The sequence below is a fragment of the Lactuca serriola genome, chromosome 7 (genome assembly GCF_051521515.1).
Source record: "Lactuca serriola cultivar US96UC23 chromosome 7, Lser_US96UC23_V15, whole genome shotgun sequence".
Lineage (NCBI taxonomy): Eukaryota > Viridiplantae > Streptophyta > Magnoliopsida > Asterales > Asteraceae > Lactuca > Lactuca serriola.
The window spans coordinates 199,835,821-199,854,811 of NC_136414.1; the positions used below are offsets into that span (position 1 = coordinate 199,835,821).

The 18,991-nt window shown below is 36.9% G+C and overlaps 1 protein-coding gene across 1 annotated transcript; it reads left to right on the forward strand.

The window, feature by feature from the left end:
- The first annotated feature begins 15,090 nt into the window (after positions 1 to 15,090).
- LOC145064699 (uncharacterized) lies at positions 15,091 to 17,491 on the forward strand. The gene is made up of 5 exons (XM_079012098.1): positions 15,091 to 15,482; positions 15,546 to 15,886; positions 16,148 to 16,244; positions 16,787 to 16,930; positions 17,029 to 17,491. The coding sequence occupies exons 1-5, from the start codon at positions 15,091 to 15,093 to the stop codon at positions 17,489 to 17,491; spliced, it is 1,437 nt and encodes a 478-aa protein (XP_078868224.1).
- Positions 17,492 to 18,991: the final 1,500 nt, after the last annotated feature.

Consider the following 18,991-nt stretch of genomic DNA (forward strand, 5'->3'; position numbering starts at 1 on the left):
CTTTTTGATGGAAGATTATTTAGAAGGATTAATCTTAACCAAGTTGTAGTATATGTCACAAGGTTTCCGTGCATATAAAGAACGCCAAAATCTGAGTTATAACGAAGAAGTTATGACCTGTCGAAGTTTCGCGACATAACCGGCACGACGTCGAGTGACGTAAAATATGAATTTAAGATAGAGCGATATTTAGCCTTAACGATCTAAACGAAAGTCGTAGATTTCGTTAAACCGAGAGCGTGCATAAAAGGAACGCCCAAATCTGACTTCGTATGAGGAAGTTATGATTTTTCTAAGTTTTGACTTAGCAGTATGCAGCCCAAATACTCGATTTGAGATCGAGCGGTTTTTAGCCGAAACAATCTAAATGAGAATCGAAGATCTCGTTGTTAGTAGCGAAACGATGAAAAGTTAGGCGAGAACGGACGTCAGACGAAGAAGTTATGAATTTATAACGAAGTTTTTCTGTCCCGGCCTTCTAAAAATAAATAATAAAAATAAAGGTCAAAATTAGCCGACGAAGTCTAAATGAAAGTTGTAGAGTATGGTCTGACCTTCGCGTGGATATAAAGAACGTCGAAAACGGAGCTCGTATGCGAAAGTTACGCAATTTAGAAGTTCGACGAGTCAATTACGCCCCCGCGTAATTGAGTACGCCCCGCGTACTCAGTCGGATGCAACTTGTCTGACCAATACTCGAGTGCCACAGATCGACGCATGCAGTGACGTCAAAGTACGCCCCGCGTAACCGAGTACGCCCCGCGTACTGAGTACGCCCTGTGTAATTTGAGAGTACGCCCCGCGTAATCCCAGACCCTCAGCCTATAAATAGAACTCGAAATCAGCCATTTTCTCTTGTTCAAACTCTTCCCTCTCTCTAAGTTTTTCCTCGATTTGCGTGCAAATCATATCCCAAAGCCCCGGTATCATTCCCGAGATCCGAAGCCCCGAGAATCCCGAAGAGCGTTATTCCCGAGCCGAAGCCCTGCCCGCGAGGAGCCGGTTTTTGTGAAGATCTTCCAGATCTACGAAGAGACACTACTTCTGCAAGACGTAGTGCTGTCAGATCATCTTCTGATCAAGTGAGTGTATAGTCACTTTCATCTTACACATAAATATGAAGTATTTTATGAAATACGTGTTATGTGTATATTTATATATATTGTTGTTTATATGCGTAAGTGCATAGTTACTTTCTTCTAATACATAAATATAAAGTATTAGCTATGAAATACGTGCTATGTGTTATAGATTAATTATCTATTTGAGATGGATTTGGAATTGATGTTTTTATACGGGTGTTAAATGATTTAAATTGTGTTTGTATTTATATCTACAAATATGTTGGGTAGAACATGGGTAGATGGAATAGTTGGTGACGATGCGACTTCGTGCCTATTGAGTAAGCCTTGGTGACGATGTGACTTCGTGCCTTTTGTGTAAACCCAGGTGACTATGAGACGTAGTGCCAATTGTATGAACCCAGGTGACTATGAGACGTAGTGCCTATTGTGTAAGCCCTGGTGACTATGAGACGTAGTGCCAATTGTATGAACCCAGGTGACTATGAGACGTAGTGCCTATTGTGTAAGACCTGGTGACTATGAGACGTAGTGCCAATTGTATGAACCCTGGTGACTATGCGACGTAGTACTTATTGTATAAACCGTGGTAGCAAATGGACTGTGTGCCAGTTCCTTAGGTAAACCCTTAGGAATGAATGAAGAAAGTATAATCGATTCTTAGGGTAAAACCTTAAAGAAGATAATGGGGATGGGTATTTGGGTTGATTGTTGATAATTGAATATAATAAATGTATTATTGTGGGTTGAAAACCCTATATGCTCACCAGGCTCCCAAGCCTGACCCACTCAGTTTTCTTTGTATCACAGGTATCAATACGAAGACATAATTCACTGAGAGAATAAAGGAGATGTAAATCATTAGTGTAAATAAATGTAAGTTCTGTTTATGCTTATGTTCCTGTATTGACGATGACATCCCAAACGTTTTAAAATGAATAAAATACGTTTCTTCGAAAATGTTTTAATAACGTATTTATCATGTTTTTCTGGGGACAAATTCTGCAACACTTTTATTAAAGAAGTACTCTGATTTTTATAAAGCATAAACAAAGTCGGTCTTTTCTGGCCGTAAAAATGAGGATGTCACAGTTGGTATCAGAGCATTAGTTTAAGCGAACTAGGAATTTGTAGGAAATTTCTAGACTTAAACTTAGAATGCTAAGTAATGATTGTGAGGAGTGTGTCTAAAATATGTTAGGTAGTACACCTAGATTGACACAAGCACTAGTTTATTTTAGGAATGATGCCTAAAACGCTTTTATGTGCTAAATGTTTTGTGTGATAGCTATATTGATGCTATTATTTGTTCGGATCTATGGTCTGTTGCCGACCGGATCTGGAAACCTTATGTGTTTAGGATTCTAAGCGTATGGCTACGATATTAGAACTAGCATGTAAACGTTTCGGGGTGATAAGGAGACTTATACGTTTATCGTAATTAAAGCTTTCTTATCTTAAAATTCTCGCTTGGTACACCGAATGTCTGCTTGGATGTACAAAAGGTCATGGTGAAGACTTGTAGAGAATTGAGTAAATGGAAGAAATAAAGAAGGCTTATGATAGTGAATGACACCTATCGGAAGATATCATAAGAGTGGTATCCTGCCTTTAGAGTATGTCTTATGAAATAACAGTACGTTTAGAGGAGTACGGTACGTCTAAAGTACACCTTCGATTGGCATGATGATGGAACGATTGGTGAAGTACTTGAAGTTGTCTCATCGTCTGATATTTTCATCACCAATCGAGTTGAAGTAGAGTTGATGATTGAAGATTGAGCAGTGAAGAAGTCCTAGTAGAGTCTAGGGAAATTGTTTATGATTACTTGGACGCATTCGTATGTGTTAATTTGTTTTGTGATTTTCTTGTATGGTGACTTGGTCGACTACGGGACAATACTTGGGACGAGTATGAGTAGGTGTGAAAGGTAGTAGATGCATATACTACCGGAAGCACAGGACTCGCACTTGGATCAGGGAAAGTCACAAGGTTACCAAGAAGCTAGTGATTGATTCCATTTTATTCTGGTATGTCATTACCATTGTTTCGGTGATGACTAGTAATATGGTTCTTGTTCCGACCCTAGTGGTCATGTTTAAATTGAGTCCGACTATGAGGAGTTTGTTACGTGGTCTAGAGGACCGAGTTAGATGTAACATCTGACTTAAGTCAGAAGGTTGAAGTTAATGCAATTGATAGTGTCGCTCTCGTTGTTAAAAGAAGTTTGTAGGTAGAAATGCTACATGCTGAAATGTGATTATATCGCATTAGAATATGAAGGAAGGTATATTCCATTTTGGAATTTAACTCTAAGAGACCTGAGTCTAAGCATTGCATCATTCGATGAGAGGTCAGTAGAGCACGACCCATCAGTTTGTTACAATAGATAAGGGAAAGTATTTATCCTGAGAAGAAGAAGGAGTCCACAATGAGGACTTATTTGGTAACTTGAAGGTTACGATTGAAGGTACAACATAGTACGATAAGCAGATGCAAGATTGGGCATCGTTTGCGGTCAAGAAAGCCATAGAGTTAAATACTCTTTCGAGGAAACATAGAAGTTACGGTTATTACCTAGGATGAATAAATAACGTGTGGAATCATTATGCAAGTCCTATTTCGTTGATGATTCCGGGACGTAATCATCCTAAGGGGGAGATAATTGTAACGCCCGTAGATCAGGGCTAGTCGATTTAGAGACGATAAGCATCAAAATGACTTTTTGATGGAAGATTATTTAGAAGGATTAATCTTAACCAAGTTGTAGTATATGTCACAAGGTTTTCGTGCATATAAAGAACGCCAAAATCTGAGTTATAACGAAGAAGTTATGACCTGTCGAAGTTTCGCGACATAACCGGCACGACGTCGAGTGACGTAAAATATGAATTTAAGATAGAGCGATATTTAGCCTTAACGATCTAAACGAAAGTCGTAGATTTCGTTAAACCGAGAGCGTGCATAAAAGGAACGCCCAAATCTGACTTCGTATGAGGAAGTTATGATTTTTCTAAGTTTTGACTTAGCAGTATGCAGCCCAAATACTCGATTTGAGATCGAGCGGTTTTTAGCCGAAACAATCTAAATGAGAATCGAAGATCTCGTTGTTAGTAGCGAAACGATGAAAAGTTAGGCGAGAACGGACGTCAGACGAAGAAGTTATGAATTTATAACGAAGTTTTTCTGTCCCGGCCTTCTAAAAATAAATAATAAAAATAAAGGTCAAAATTAGCCGACGAAGTCTAAATGAAAGTTGTAGAGTATGGTCTGACCTTCGCGTGGATATAAAGAACGTCGAAAACGGAGCTCGTATGCGAAAGTTACGCAATTTAGAAGTTCGACGAGTCAATTACGCCCCCGCGTAATTGAGTACGCCCCGCGTACTCAGTCGGATGCAACTTGTCTGACCAATACTCGAGTGCCACAGATCGACGCATGCAGTGACGTCAAAGTACGCCCCGCGTAACCGAGTACGCCCCGCGTACTGAGTACGCCCTGTGTAATTTGAGAGTACGCCCCGCGTAATCCCAGACCCTCAGCCTATAAATAGAACTCGAAATCAGCCATTTTCTCTTGTTCAAACTCTTCCCTCTCTCTAAGTTTTTCCTCGATTTGCGTGCAAATCATATCCCAAAGCCCCGGTATCATTCCCGAGATCCGAAGCCCCGAGAATCCCGAAGAGCGTTATTCCCGAGCCGAAGCCCTGCCCGCGAGGAGCCGGTTTTTGTGAAGATCTTCCAGATCTACGAAGAGACACTACTTCTGCAAGACGTAGTGCTGTCAGATCATCTTCTGATCAAGTGAGTGTATAGTCACTTTCATCTTACACATAAATATGAAGTATTTTATGAAATACGTGTTATGTGTATATTTATATATATTGTTGTTTATATGCGTAAGTGCATAGTTACTTTCTTCTAATACATAAATATAAAGTATTAGCTATGAAATACGTGCTATGTGTTATAGATTAATTATCTATTTGAGATGGATTTGGAATTGATGTTTTTATACGGGTGTTAAATGATTTAAATTGTGTTTGTATTTATATCTACAAATATGTTGGGTAGAACATGGGTAGATGGAATAGTTGGTGACGATGCGACTTCGTGCCTATTGAGTAAGCCTTGGTGACGATGTGACTTCGTGCCTTTTGTGTAAACCCAGGTGACTATGAGACGTAGTGCCAATTGTATGAACCCAGGTGACTATGAGACGTAGTGCCTATTGTGTAAGCCCTGGTGACTATGAGACGTAGTGCCAATTGTATGAACCCAGGTGACTATGAGACGTAGTGCCTATTGTGTAAGACCTGGTGACTATGAGACGTAGTGCCAATTGTATGAACCCTGGTGACTATGCGACGTAGTACTTATTGTATAAACCGTGGTAGCAAATGGACTGTGTGCCAGTTCCTTAGGTAAACCCTTAGGAATGAATGAAGAAAGTATAATCGATTCTTAGGGTAAAACCTTAAAGAAGATAATGGGGATGGGTATTTGGGTTGATTGTTGATAATTGAATATAATAAATGTATTATTGTGGGTTGAAAACCCTATATGCTCACCAGGCTCCCAAGCCTGACCCACTCAGTTTTCTTTGTATCACAGGTATCAATACGAAGACATAATTCACTGAGAGAATAAAGGAGATGTAAATCATTAGTGTAAATAAATGTAAGTTCTGTTTATGCTTATGTTCCTGTATTGACGATGACATCCCAAACGTTTTAAAATGAATAAAATACGTTTCTTCGAAAATGTTTTAATAACGTATTTATCATGTTTTTCTGGGGACAAATTCTGCAACACTTTTATTAAAGAAGTACTCTGATTTTTATAAAGCATAAACAAAGTCGGTCTTTTCTGGCCGTAAAAATGAGGATGTCACAGTTGGTATCAGAGCATTAGTTTAAGCGAACTAGGAATTTGTAGGAAATTTCTAGACTTAAACTTAGAATGCTAAGTAATGATTGTGAGGAGTGTGTCTAAAATATGTTAGGTAGTACACCTAGATTGACACAAGCACTAGTTTATTTTAGGAATGATGCCTAAAACGCTTTTATGTGCTAAATGTTTTGTGTGATAGCTATATTGATGCTATTATTTGTTCGGATCTATGGTCTGTTGCCGACCGGATCTGGAAACCTTATGTGTTTAGGATTCTAAGCGTATGGCTACGATATTAGAACTAGCATGTAAACGTTTCGGGGTGATAAGGAGACTTATACGTTTATCGTAATTAAAGCTTTCTTATCTTAAAATTCTCGCTTGGTACACCGAATGTCTGCTTGGATGTACAAAAGGTCATGGTGAAGACTTGTAGAGAATTGAGTAAATGGAAGAAATAAAGAAGGCTTATGATAGTGAATGACACCTATCGGAAGATATCATAAGAGTGGTATCCTGCCTTTAGAGTATGTCTTATGAAATAACAGTACGTTTAGAGGAGTACGGTACGTCTAAAGTACACCTTCGATTGGCATGATGATGGAACGATTGGTGAAGTACTTGAAGTTGTCTCATCGTCTGATATTTTCATCACCAATCGAGTTGAAGTAGAGTTGATGATTGAAGATTGAGCAGTGAAGAAGTCCTAGTAGAGTCTAGGGAAATTGTTTATGATTACTTGGACGCATTCGTATGTGTTAATTTGTTTTGTGATTTTCTTGTATGGTGACTTGGTCGACTACGGGACAATACTTGGGACGAGTATGAGTAGGTGTGAAAGGTAGTAGATGCATATACTACCGGAAGCACAAGACTCGCACTTTGATCAGGGAAAGTCACAAGGTTACCAAGAAGCTAGTGATTGATTCCATTTTATTCTGGTATGTCATTACCATTGTTTCGGTGATGACTAGTAATATGGTTCTTGTTCCGACCCTAGTGGTCATGTTTAAATTGAGTCCGACTATGAGGAGTTTGTTACGTGGTCTAGAGGACCGAGTTAGATGTAACATCTGACTTAAGTCAGAAGGTTGAAGTTAATGCAATTGATAGTGTCGCTCTCGTTGTTAAAAGAAGTTTGTAGGTAGAAATGCTACATGCTGAAATGTGATTATATCGCATTAGAATATGAAGGAAGGTATATTCCATTTTGGAATTTAACTCTAAGAGACCTGAGTCTAAGCATTGCATCATTCGATGAGAGGTCAGTAGAGCACGACCCATCAGTTTGTTACAATAGATAAGGGAAAGTATTTATCCTGAGAAGAAGAAGGAGTCCACAATGAGGACTTATTTGGTAACTTGAAGGTTACGATTGAAGGTGCAACATAGTACGATAAGCAGATGCAAGATTGGGCATCGTTTGCGGTCAAGAAAGCCATAGAGTTAAATACTCTTTCGAGGAAACATAGAAGTTACGGTTATTACCTAGGATGAATAAATAACGTGTGGAATCATTATGCAAGTCCTATTTCGTTGATGATTCCGGGACGTAATCATCCTAAGGGGGAGATAATTGTAACGCCCGTAGATCAGGGCTAGTCGATTTAGAGACGATAAGCATCAAAATGACTTTTTGATGGAAGATTATTTAGAAGGATTAATCTTAACCAAGTTGTAGTATATGTTACAAGGTTTCCGTGCATATAAAGAACGCCAAAATCTGAGTTATAACGAAGAAGTTATGACCTGTCGAAGTTTCGCGACAGAACCGGCACGACGTCGAGTGACGTAAAATATGAATTTAAGATAGAGCGATATTTAGCCTTAACGATCTAAACGAAAGTCGTAGATTTCGTTAAACCGAGAGCGTGCATAAAAGGAACGCCCAAATCTGACTTCGTATGAGGAAGTTATGATTTTTCTAAGTTTTGACTTAGCAGTATGCAGCCCAAATACTCGATTTGAGATCGAGCGGTTTTTAGCCGAAACAATCTAAATGAGAATCTAAGATCTCGTTGTTAGTAGCGAAACGATGAAAAGTTAGGCGAGAACGGACGTCAGACGAAGAAGTTATGAATTTATAACGAAGTTTTTCTGTCCCGGCCTTCTAAAAATAAATAATAAAAATAAAAGTCAAAATTAGCCGACGAAGTCTAAATGAAAGTTGTAGAGTATGGTCTGACCTTCGCGTGGATATAAAGAACGTCGAAAACGGAGCTCGTATGCGAAAGTTACGCAATTTAGAAGTTCGACGAGTCAATTACGCCCCCGCGTAATTGAGTACGCCCCGCGTACTCAGTCGGATGCAACTTGTCTGACCAATACTCGAGTGCCACAGATCGACGCATGCAGTGACGTCAAAGTACGCCCCGCGTAACCGAGTACGCCCCGCGTACTGAGTACGCCCTGTGTAATTTGAGAGTACGCCCCGCGTAATCCCAGACCCTCAGCCTATAAATAGAACTCGAAATCAGCCATTTTCTCTTGTTCAAACTCTTCCCTCTCTCTAAGTTTTTCCTCGATTTGCGTGCAAATCATATCCCAAAGCCCCGGTATCATTCCCGAGATCCGAAGCCCCGAGAATCCCGAAGAGCGTTATTCCCGAGCCGAAGCCCTGCCCGCGAGGAGCCGGTTTTTGTGAAGATCTTCCAGATCTACGAAGAGACACTACTTCTGCAAGACGTAGTGCTGTCAGATCATCTTCTGATCAAGTGAGTGTATAGTCACTTTCATCTTACACATAAATATGAAGTATTTTATGAAATACGTGTTATGTGTATATTTATATATATTGTTGTTTATATGCGTAAGTGCATAGTTACTTTCTTCTAATACATAAATATAAAGTATTAGCTATGAAATACGTGCTATGTGTTATAGATTAATTATCTATTTGAGATGGATTTGGAATTGATGTTTTTATACGGGTGTTAAATGATTTAAATTGTGTTTGTATTTATATCTACAAATATGTTGGGTAGAACATGGGTAGATGGAATAGTTGGTGACGATGCGACTTCGTGCCTATTGAGTAAGCCTTGGTGACGATGTGACTTCGTGCCTTTTGTGTAAACCCAGGTGACTATGAGACGTAGTGCCAATTGTATGAACCCAGGTGACTATGAGACGTAGTGCCTATTGTGTAAGCCCTGGTGACTATGAGACGTAGTGCCAATTGTATGAACCCAGGTGACTATGAGACGTAGTGCCTATTGTGTAAGACCTGGTGACTATGAGACGTAGTGCCAATTGTATGAACCCTGGTGACTATGCGACGTAGTACTTATTGTATAAACCGTGGTAGCAAATGGACTGTGTGCCAGTTCCTTAGGTAAACCCTTAGGAATGAATGAAGAAAGTATAATCGATTCTTAGGGTAAAACCTTAAAGAAGATAATGGGGATGGGTATTTGGGTTGATTGTTGATAATTGAATATAATAAATGTATTATTGTGGGTTGAAAACCCTATATGCTCACCAGGCTCCCAAGCCTGACCCACTCAGTTTTCTTTGTATCACAGGTATCAATACGAAGACATAATTCACTGAGAGAATAAAGGAGATGTAAATCATTAGTGTAAATAAATGTAAGTTCTGTTTATGCTTATGTTCCTGTATTGACGATGACATCCCAAACGTTTTAAAATGAATAAAATACGTTTCTTCGAAAATGTTTTAATAACGTATTTATCATGTTTTTCTGGGGACAAATTCTGCAACACTTTTATTAAAGAAGTACTCTGATTTTTATAAAGCATAAACAAAGTCGGTCTTTTCTGGCCGTAAAAATGGGGATGTCACAGTTGGTATCAGAGCATTAGTTTAAGCGAACTAGGAATTTGTAGGAAATTTCTAGACTTAAACTTAGAATGCTAAGTAATGATTGTGAGGAGTGTGTCTAAAATATGTTAGGTAGTACACCTAGATTGACACAAGCACTAGTTTATTTTAGGAATGATGCCTAAAACGCTTTTATGTGCTAAATGTTTTGTGTGATAGCTATATTGATGCTATTATTTGTTCGGATCTATGGTCTGTTGCCGACCGGATCTGGAAACCTTATGTGTTTAGGATTCTAAGCGTATGGCTACGATATTAGAACTAGCATGTAAACGTTTCGGGGTGATAAGGAGACTTATACGTTTATCGTAATTAAAGCTTTCTTATCTTAAAATTCTCGCTTGGTACACCGAATGTCTGCTTGGATGTACAAAAGGTCATGGTGAAGACTTGTAGAGAATTGAGTAAATGGAAGAAATAAAGAAGGCTTATGATAGTGAATGACACCTATCGGAAGATATCATAAGAGTGGTATCCTGCCTTTAGAGTATGTCTTATGAAATAACAGTACGTTTAGAGGAGTACGGTACGTCTAAAGTACACCTTCGATTGGCATGATGATGGAACGATTGGTGAAGTACTTGAAGTTGTCTCATCGTCTGATATTTTCATCACCAATCGAGTTGAAGTAGAGTTGATGATTGAAGATTGAGCAGTGAAGAAGTCCTAGTAGAGTCTAGGGAAATTGTTTATGATTACTTGGACGCATTCGTATGTGTTAATTTGTTTTGTGATTTTCTTGTATGGTGACTTGGTCCACTACGGGACAATACTTGGGACGAGTATGAGTAGGTGTGAAAGGTAGTAGATGCATATACTACCGGAAGCACAGGACTCGCACTTGGATCAGGGAAAGTCACAAGGTTACCAAGAAGCTAGTGATTGATTCCATTTTATTCTGGTATGTCATTACCATTGTTTCGGTGATGACTAGTAATATGGTTCTTGTTCCGACCCTAGTGGTCATGTTTAAATTGAGTCCGACTATGAGGAGTTTGTTACGTGGTCTAGAGGACCGAGTTAGATGTAACATCTGACTTAAGTCAGAAGGTTGAAGTTAATGCAATTGATAGTGTCGCTCTCGTTGTTAAAAGAAGTTTGTAGGTAGAAATGCTACATGCTGAAATGTGATTATATCGCATTAGAATATGAAGGAAGGTATATTCCATTTTGGAATTTAACTCTAAGAGACCTGAGTCTAAGCATTGCATCATTCGATGAGAGGTCAGTAGAGCACGACCCATCAGTTTGTTACAATAGATAAGGGAAAGTATTTATCCTGAGAAGAAGAAGGAGTCCACAATGAGGACTTATTTGGTAACTTGAAGGTTACGATTGAAGGTACAACATAGTACGATAAGCAGATGCAAAATTGGGCATCGTTTGCGGTCAAGAAAGCCATAGAGTTAAATACTCTTTCGAGGAAACATAGAAGTTACGGTTATTACCTAGGATGAATAAATAACGTGTGGAATCATTATGCAAGTCCTATTTCGTTGATGATTCCGGGACGTAATCATCCTAAGGGGGAGATAATTGTAACGCCCGTAGATCAGGGCTAGTCGATTTAGAGACGATAAGCATCAAAATGACTTTTTGATGGAAGATTATTTAGAAGGATTAATCTTAACCAAGTTGTAGTATATGTCACAAGGTTTCCGTGCATATAAAGAACGCCAAAATCTGAGTTATAACGAAGAAGTTATGACCTGTCGAAGTTTCGCGACATAACCGGCACGACGTCGAGTGACGTAAAATATGAATTTAAGATAGAGCGATATTTAGCCTTAACGATCTAAACGAAAGTCGTAGATTTCGTTAAACCGAGAGCGTGCATAAAAGGAACGCCCAAATCTGACTTCGTATGAGGAAGTTATGATTTTTCTAAGTTTTGACTTAGCAGTATGCAGCCCAAATACTCGATTTGAGATCGAGCGGTTTTTAGCCGAAACAATCTAAATGAGAATCTAAGATCTCGTTGTTAGTAGCGAAACGATGAAAAGTTAGGCGAGAACGGACGTCAGACGAATAAGTTATGAATTTATAACGAAGTTTTTCTGTCCCGGCCTTCTAAAAATAAATAATAAAAATAAAAGTCAAAATTAGCCGACGAAGTCTAAATGAAAGTTGTAGAGTATGGTCTGACCTTCGCGTGGATATAAAGAACGTCGAAAACGGAGCTCGTATGCGAAAGTTACGCAATTTAGAAGTTCGACGAGTCAATTACGCCCCCGCGTAATTGAGTACGCCCCGCGTACTCAGTCGGATGCAACTTGTCTGACCAATACTCGAGTGCCACAGATCGACGCATGCAGTGACGTCAAAGTACGCCCCGCGTAACCGAGTACGCCCCGCGTACTGAGTACGCCCTGTGTAATTTGAGAGTACGCCCCGCGTAATCCCAGACCCTCAGCCTATAAATAGAACTCGAAATCAGCCATTTTCTCTTGTTCAAACTCTTCCCTCTCTCTAAGTTTTTCCTCGATTTGCGTGCAAATCATATCCCAAAGCCCCGGTATCATTCCCGAGATCCGAAGCCCCGAGAATCCCGAAGAGCGTTATTCCCGAGCCGAAGCCCTGCCCGCGAGGAGCCGGTTTTTGTGAAGATCTTCCAGATCTACGAAGAGACACTACTTCTGCAAGACGTAGTGCTGTCAGATCATCTTCTGATCAAGTGAGTGTATAGTCACTTTCATCTTACACATAAATATGAAGTATTTTATGAAATACGTGTTATGTGTATATTTATATATATTGTTGTTTATATGCGTAAGTGCATAGTTACTTTCTTCTAATACATAAATATAAAGTATTAGCTATGAAATACGTGCTATGTGTTATAGATTAATTATCTATTTGAGATGGATTTGGAATTGATGTTTTTATACGGGTGTTAAATGATTTAAATTGTGTTTGTATTTATATCTACAAATATGTTGGGTAGAACATGGGTAGATGGAATAGTTGGTGACGATGCGACTTCGTGCCTATTGAGTAAGCCTTGGTGACGATGTGACTTCGTGCCTTTTGTGTAAACCCAGGTGACTATGAGACGTAGTGCCAATTGTATGAACCCAGGTGACTATGAGACGTAGTGCCTATTGTGTAAGCCCTGGTGACTATGAGACGTAGTGCCAATTGTATGAACCCAGGTGACTATGAGACGTAGTGCCTATTGTGTAAGACCTGGTGACTATGAGACGTAGTGCCAATTGTATGAACCCTGGTGACTATGCGACGTAGTACTTATTGTATAAACCGTGGTAGCAAATGGACTGTGTGCCAGTTCCTTAGGTAAACCCTTAGGAATGAATGAAGAAAGTATAATCGATTCTTAGGGTAAAACCTTAAAGAAGATAATGGGGATGGGTATTTGGGTTGATTGTTGATAATTGAATATAATAAATGTATTATTGTGGGTTGAAAACCCTATATGCTCACCAGGCTCCCAAGCCTGACCCACTCAGTTTTCTTTGTATCACAGGTATCAATACGAAGACATAATTCACTGAGAGAATAAAGGAGATGTAAATCATTAGTGTAAATAAATGTAAGTTTTGTTTATGTTTATGTTCCTGTATTGACGATGACATCCCAAACGTTTTAAAATGAATAAAATACGTTTCTTCGAAAATGTTTTAATAACGTATTTATCATGTTTTTCTGGGGACAAATTCCGCAACACTTTTATTAAAGAAGTACTCTGATTTTTATAAAGCATAAACAAAGTCGGTCTTTTCTGACCGTAAAAATGGGGATGTCACATGAAATCCTCTTAAGGAGGGAGGATTGTAATGACCGGATTTTTCCTACTTTTCCGTTGAGTAGGGCCGGTCCTGACGGGGGGCGACCAGGGCGACTGCCCTAGGCCTACGACTCGAGGGGGCCCAAAAATTCTAAAATATATAGTGTATATATATATAACTTTTTTTAATCTATATATTTAATTAGGGGCCCAAATTAGCCTAAAATCACATTAACCCAATTACCCTAAAGTGGGCCGTTTGAATTTGATGTTGCTTAAGCCTGGAGTGTTGAACGTTAGAACGTGTTTCTGATTTTGGTGAATATCAAATAGGAACGAGACTAAGGAAGGTAGAGGGGAACATGGGAAATCGAGATTAGGGCACCATATGAATCGGTAGGTAATTGAATCGACGCTTCGCCTTTATACTGAATGTCTGAATCATCAATTTTCTCTCTCAATCTTTAATCTCGAACGGATAATTGTCTCTCTAATCCAGATATAATTCATCTCGTTTTCGGTTTTGCAATTCTCAAATCACGATTCTCACTTTGTCTCTCACAGTCTCACGCATCTCTCTACTCTCTCGGATAATCATAATTTGATAATTGGTTGAATTTCTTATCTTCGGATGCTACAGTGCACGAGTTCATTGCAGAAGGCTGAAATCGAGTATTGCCTATTGAGTTCAATTTCTAATCGATTTCAGTTGCAGAAGGCTTAAAATAAACCGGGCGCCTACACAGGTACGATGACACCAGGTAATTATCTAATCGATTTAAGTCTCTTAATTCCCATTCTATTTGTTGGCTTCTTTAGATTCAAGTATAGAGGAATATGAAGAATTAGGGAAGCAGATTTTTGTTTCACTAATTTAGGAAAATTTTGTTTCTGTATCAAATTGATTCAATTCAATTGAATATCTAGGTTTTCATTTTAATTTCCAGCCTTCTGCTTAGTAATTCAGTTTCAATTCTCAAATCTCAATTTTATTTTTTTGGATGCTTTAACAATTTGCCAGATTTTGATATTGAGCAGTGGAAGTGCCTTGATTTCCCATATTATGCTTTGTATTTCCCATATTATGCTCTGTATTTTTATTGCTGAATTTTTGTTGTCGTTCTATTTTTTTACTATATCAAATTTTTGTCTTCAAAATTTCTAATGTTTTGCTTCTGGCTTTATTCTTTCAGAATTTCAGCTTCAATGTTCAAATCCTTAAAGTAATATGATGTTTTGCTTATTTGATTTTTAATATTATTTTAGTTATCATATTAATGTTTTTTGTTATTGATTTTTACAGCTTGCTTTGATATTAGGCTTCAACAGTTCAAGTGTTCAACATATTTCCCAAAGAAATAAAAAAAAAATCAGGTGTATTTTTTCTTAAAGTAGTTTTTAATTTATTATCAATCATAAAATGTTTTCTAAAAAACACTTATCTAGTAGTGAAAAACGAAAAAAACGAAAAATTGTTGAGGCTTCTTTACAAAAAGAGAAAGGTTCTATGGTTAAATTTTTAAAACCAATGAGTTCTAATGAAGAAAATATTGCTAGTGTTAATGAAGAAAACATTAATTTACATGAACATGATAATAATTTGAATGAAGAAAATATTAATTTGAATGGACAAGATAAAAACATAAATGAAAATGTTGCTAATTTGAATGAAGAAAATATTAATTTAAATGAACATGATACTAATATAAATGAAGAAAATACTAATGTAAATGAATCTATAGATATTTTTGACCCTAGAAATTGGGATACTCTTGATATTAAATCAAGAGATATTCTGATTGAAAAAGGGCCAATAAGAGAAATGAATATTGTGTTTCCTAAAGATAAATTTTCTAGACATTTTTCTTATGCATTTTATACCAGAAAGTTAAATAATGGCTTGTCATGTGATCGAAAATGGTTGGTATACTATAAAAATTTAGATAAAGTTTTTTGTTTTTGTTGTAAAATATTTAAATCTAGTAATCAAAAAAGTTTTTTAACAAATGAAGGATATAATGATTGGAAACATCTTAGTGAGAGACTTAAAGAACATGAAAATAGTAATGAACATTTTGTTTGTATGAGTCATTGGAATGAAGCAAAACTAAGATTAGATAAAAAAAACCTTACAATTGATATTGAATTACAACAAGAAATAATAAAAGAAAAAGAACGTTGGAGACAAGTATTAAGAAGAATAATTGCGGCTGTGAAATTCTTATCTAAATATAATTTGGCTTTTCGAGGGTCTAATGAAAAGCTTTTTGAAGATAACAATGGTAACTTTTTAGGAGTAATCCAAATGATGGTTGAATATGATGGTATAATGAAAGATCATATAAGAAGAATTCAAAATAATGAAATTCATCATCATTATCTTGGCTATAAAATTCAAAATGAACTAATCTCTCTTTTAGGTGACACGGTTAGAAATTCTATCATTAAAATAGTTAAAGAGGCAAAATATTTATCTATAATTCTTGATTGTACTCCCGATGTGAGTCATTGAGAGCAAATGGCTTTGATTGTAAGATGTATGGATTTTTCTTCTAAAAAAATACAAGTTGTTGAATATTTTTTAGAATTTTTAAAAGTAGATGATACTTTTGGTTTGGGACTTTTTAATGAATTATTAGATCTTAATGTGGATGATATAAGGGGTCAAGGCTATGATAATGGGTCTAATATGAAAGGAAAACACCAAGGGGTTCAAAAAAGAATGCTTGAAATTAATCCTAGAGCGTTATATATGCCTTGTGCTTGCCATAGTCTTAACCTTACGGTTAGTGATATGACACTTTCTTGTGAAAAAGTTGTTTCATTTTTTGGAATTGTGCAACGTCTTTATACATTATTTTCTAGTTCTACTAAAAGATGGAAATATTGTTAGATAATTTTCCAACTTTAACCTTAAAATCATTATTTAATACTCGTTGGGAAAGAAGGATTAAAAGTATAAAAGCAATTAGATTTCAAGCTCCTCAAATAAAAGTTGCTTTGCTAAAATTTAGTAAAACAAGTGATGACCCAAAGTCAAAAAGCGAAGCTAAAAGCCTACTTAAATCTTTTGGGAAATTTGAATTTTTAGTTGGTATGGTTATTTGGTATGAAGTTTTATTTTCAATTAATATTGTAAGTAAAAAGTTGCAATCTAAATCTATTTGTATTGATACTACTATTAACCAAATAGAAAATATTATGAAGTTTTTTGAAAATTATAGAAATGAAGGTTTTACATCAAGTATGAATATTGCTAAAACTATTGCACTTGATATGGGTGTAGAGCCTACATTTCCATCAAAGCGTCGTATTGTTAGAAAAAAAAACAATTTGATGAAAGTGATCATGAAGAAGAAACACAATCGGTTGAAGAATATTTAAAAGTTAATTATTCTTTGGTTGTTGTGGATATGGCAATTGTTTCATTAAAAAATAGATTTGAACAATTAAAATACTTTGAAAGTATTTTTGGGTTTTTAAATGAGTCAAATAAATTAAAGTCATTAAGTGAAAGTGAACTTAAAGAAAGTTGTATAAAGTTTGCTACTACTTTTTCTAAAGAAAATGTTTCTGATGTGGATTCAAGTGAACTTTTTTCAGAATTGAAAATGTTGAAAATGACTTTACCTAATGATATAAATTCCGTTGTTGACATTTTGGAGTTTGTTAAAGCTATTGATTGTTACCCAAATACTTTTATTGCATATAGCATTTTGTTAAACATTCCTGTCACTGTTGCATCTGCAGAGAGAAGTTTTTTAAAGTTAAAGTTATTGAAGAATTATCTAAGACCGTCGATGTCGCAAGAAAGGTTGAACGGATTGGCAATGTTATGTATAGAGCAAGACATATTAGATAAAATTGATTTGGATAGTATTATTAATGATTTTGCATCAAGAAAAGCTAGGAGAAATATTTTCCTTTAAATTAGTTGTTTTAGTAACATATTTGTGTTTTTTAATATTAATATTGAATTTTATAGCATTTTATTTCGAACAAAATTTTTATTATATTTATGACTTTGGGGGTCCATTATTTCTTCTCGCCCTGGGCCCACCATCGCTTTGGACCGTCCCTGCCGTTGAGCATAGTTCCATTATGTTTCTCTAGTTAAGTTGCTTTTGACATGGTTAAATTTAACTTTTAGGGGCCAAAGTGAAAGAAAAGGTTACTTGATCATATACATGGGTCATATAGTCATTCTCTCACACTTTGAGGAAGTAACATGAAAATGACCAAATATTTAAGCTTTAATAAACCCATAATATGGGAATCATCATCCATTTGCAGCCAACAAACCTTACTACTAGCCTTCATCTTGATTGAGAGAGAGAGAGAGAGTCTAAGTGTTCTTGCTCGTCGTGGTGGGTTAGAGTGAAGAGATTGAGAAGAAAAAAGCTTGATGGAGATGATTACCTCATAACTTCTTGATGCTAACTCCAAGTAATAAATACCCGAAATCGTCTCTTGGTCATTCCCCACACTTAAAATCATCAACACTTGGCTATAGGGGTGTTTGGGGCTACTTATCACGAGAATGGACATCTCTGATCTTTTAATCAAATGTGACACCGCAGCATGGAGTGTTTTTCTCTCGCACTGTGGTGCCTAGTTGACCCATGGACAATAACGACCACATTCATGCCATGTCGTGGCATTCTACTTACCACGTTGTGGTGCTCTTTCTCAATGTCATCCTACTTTGGTCACTGCGTCGTGGTGCCCGTACACCGTGTCGCGGGGCAAAGTGCATTGACTTTCTCTCTTACGACGATGAATTACGTCTGCATCCCTTTCTCCACTCACTGCATCGTGGTGATCCACTCACCGCGTTGCGGTCTTTGCTTGACAGAAGTTCTTAGCTGATTCCATTGCAACTTTGGGGACAGTTTGTTGTCATAACTTCTAACATGCATAAATTCTTCGTTTCTAACCAGTTTTCTGAGATCTTTATATTCACGCAAAGGTGGGAACATACTCTACAATTATGTTAAGTCATTCATCATTGACTTAATACGAGCCTTAATCTAATAAGTCACAAACTAGGCACAAAAAGCATTAAATTCCATCTTTATCCTTGTGGCTAAAATGCGTCTTCTCGTGCATTTCTTCTCATGAACTTACTCATCTAACCTCTTCTAAATGACTTAAATTTATATTGGTCATTTTCATGATGTCACAACTTTATTATCTCAATATTTTCCCATAAATTACTGTTTTGGCATTTTGGTCAATATTTGACTAAAAATCAACTTTTTCTAAATATTTGGTTCTTACAACTAGGGTCTAACCCTTGGTATCGCTTTCTAACATATTGTTTTCCATATTTTGCATTGTGCCTTCTAGATTGCATATTAGAAGAGGATTCCTTTTGCATGCTATTTGGGAGAGGCATAGGAATCCCTTGAATTATTAGTGAGTCAGAA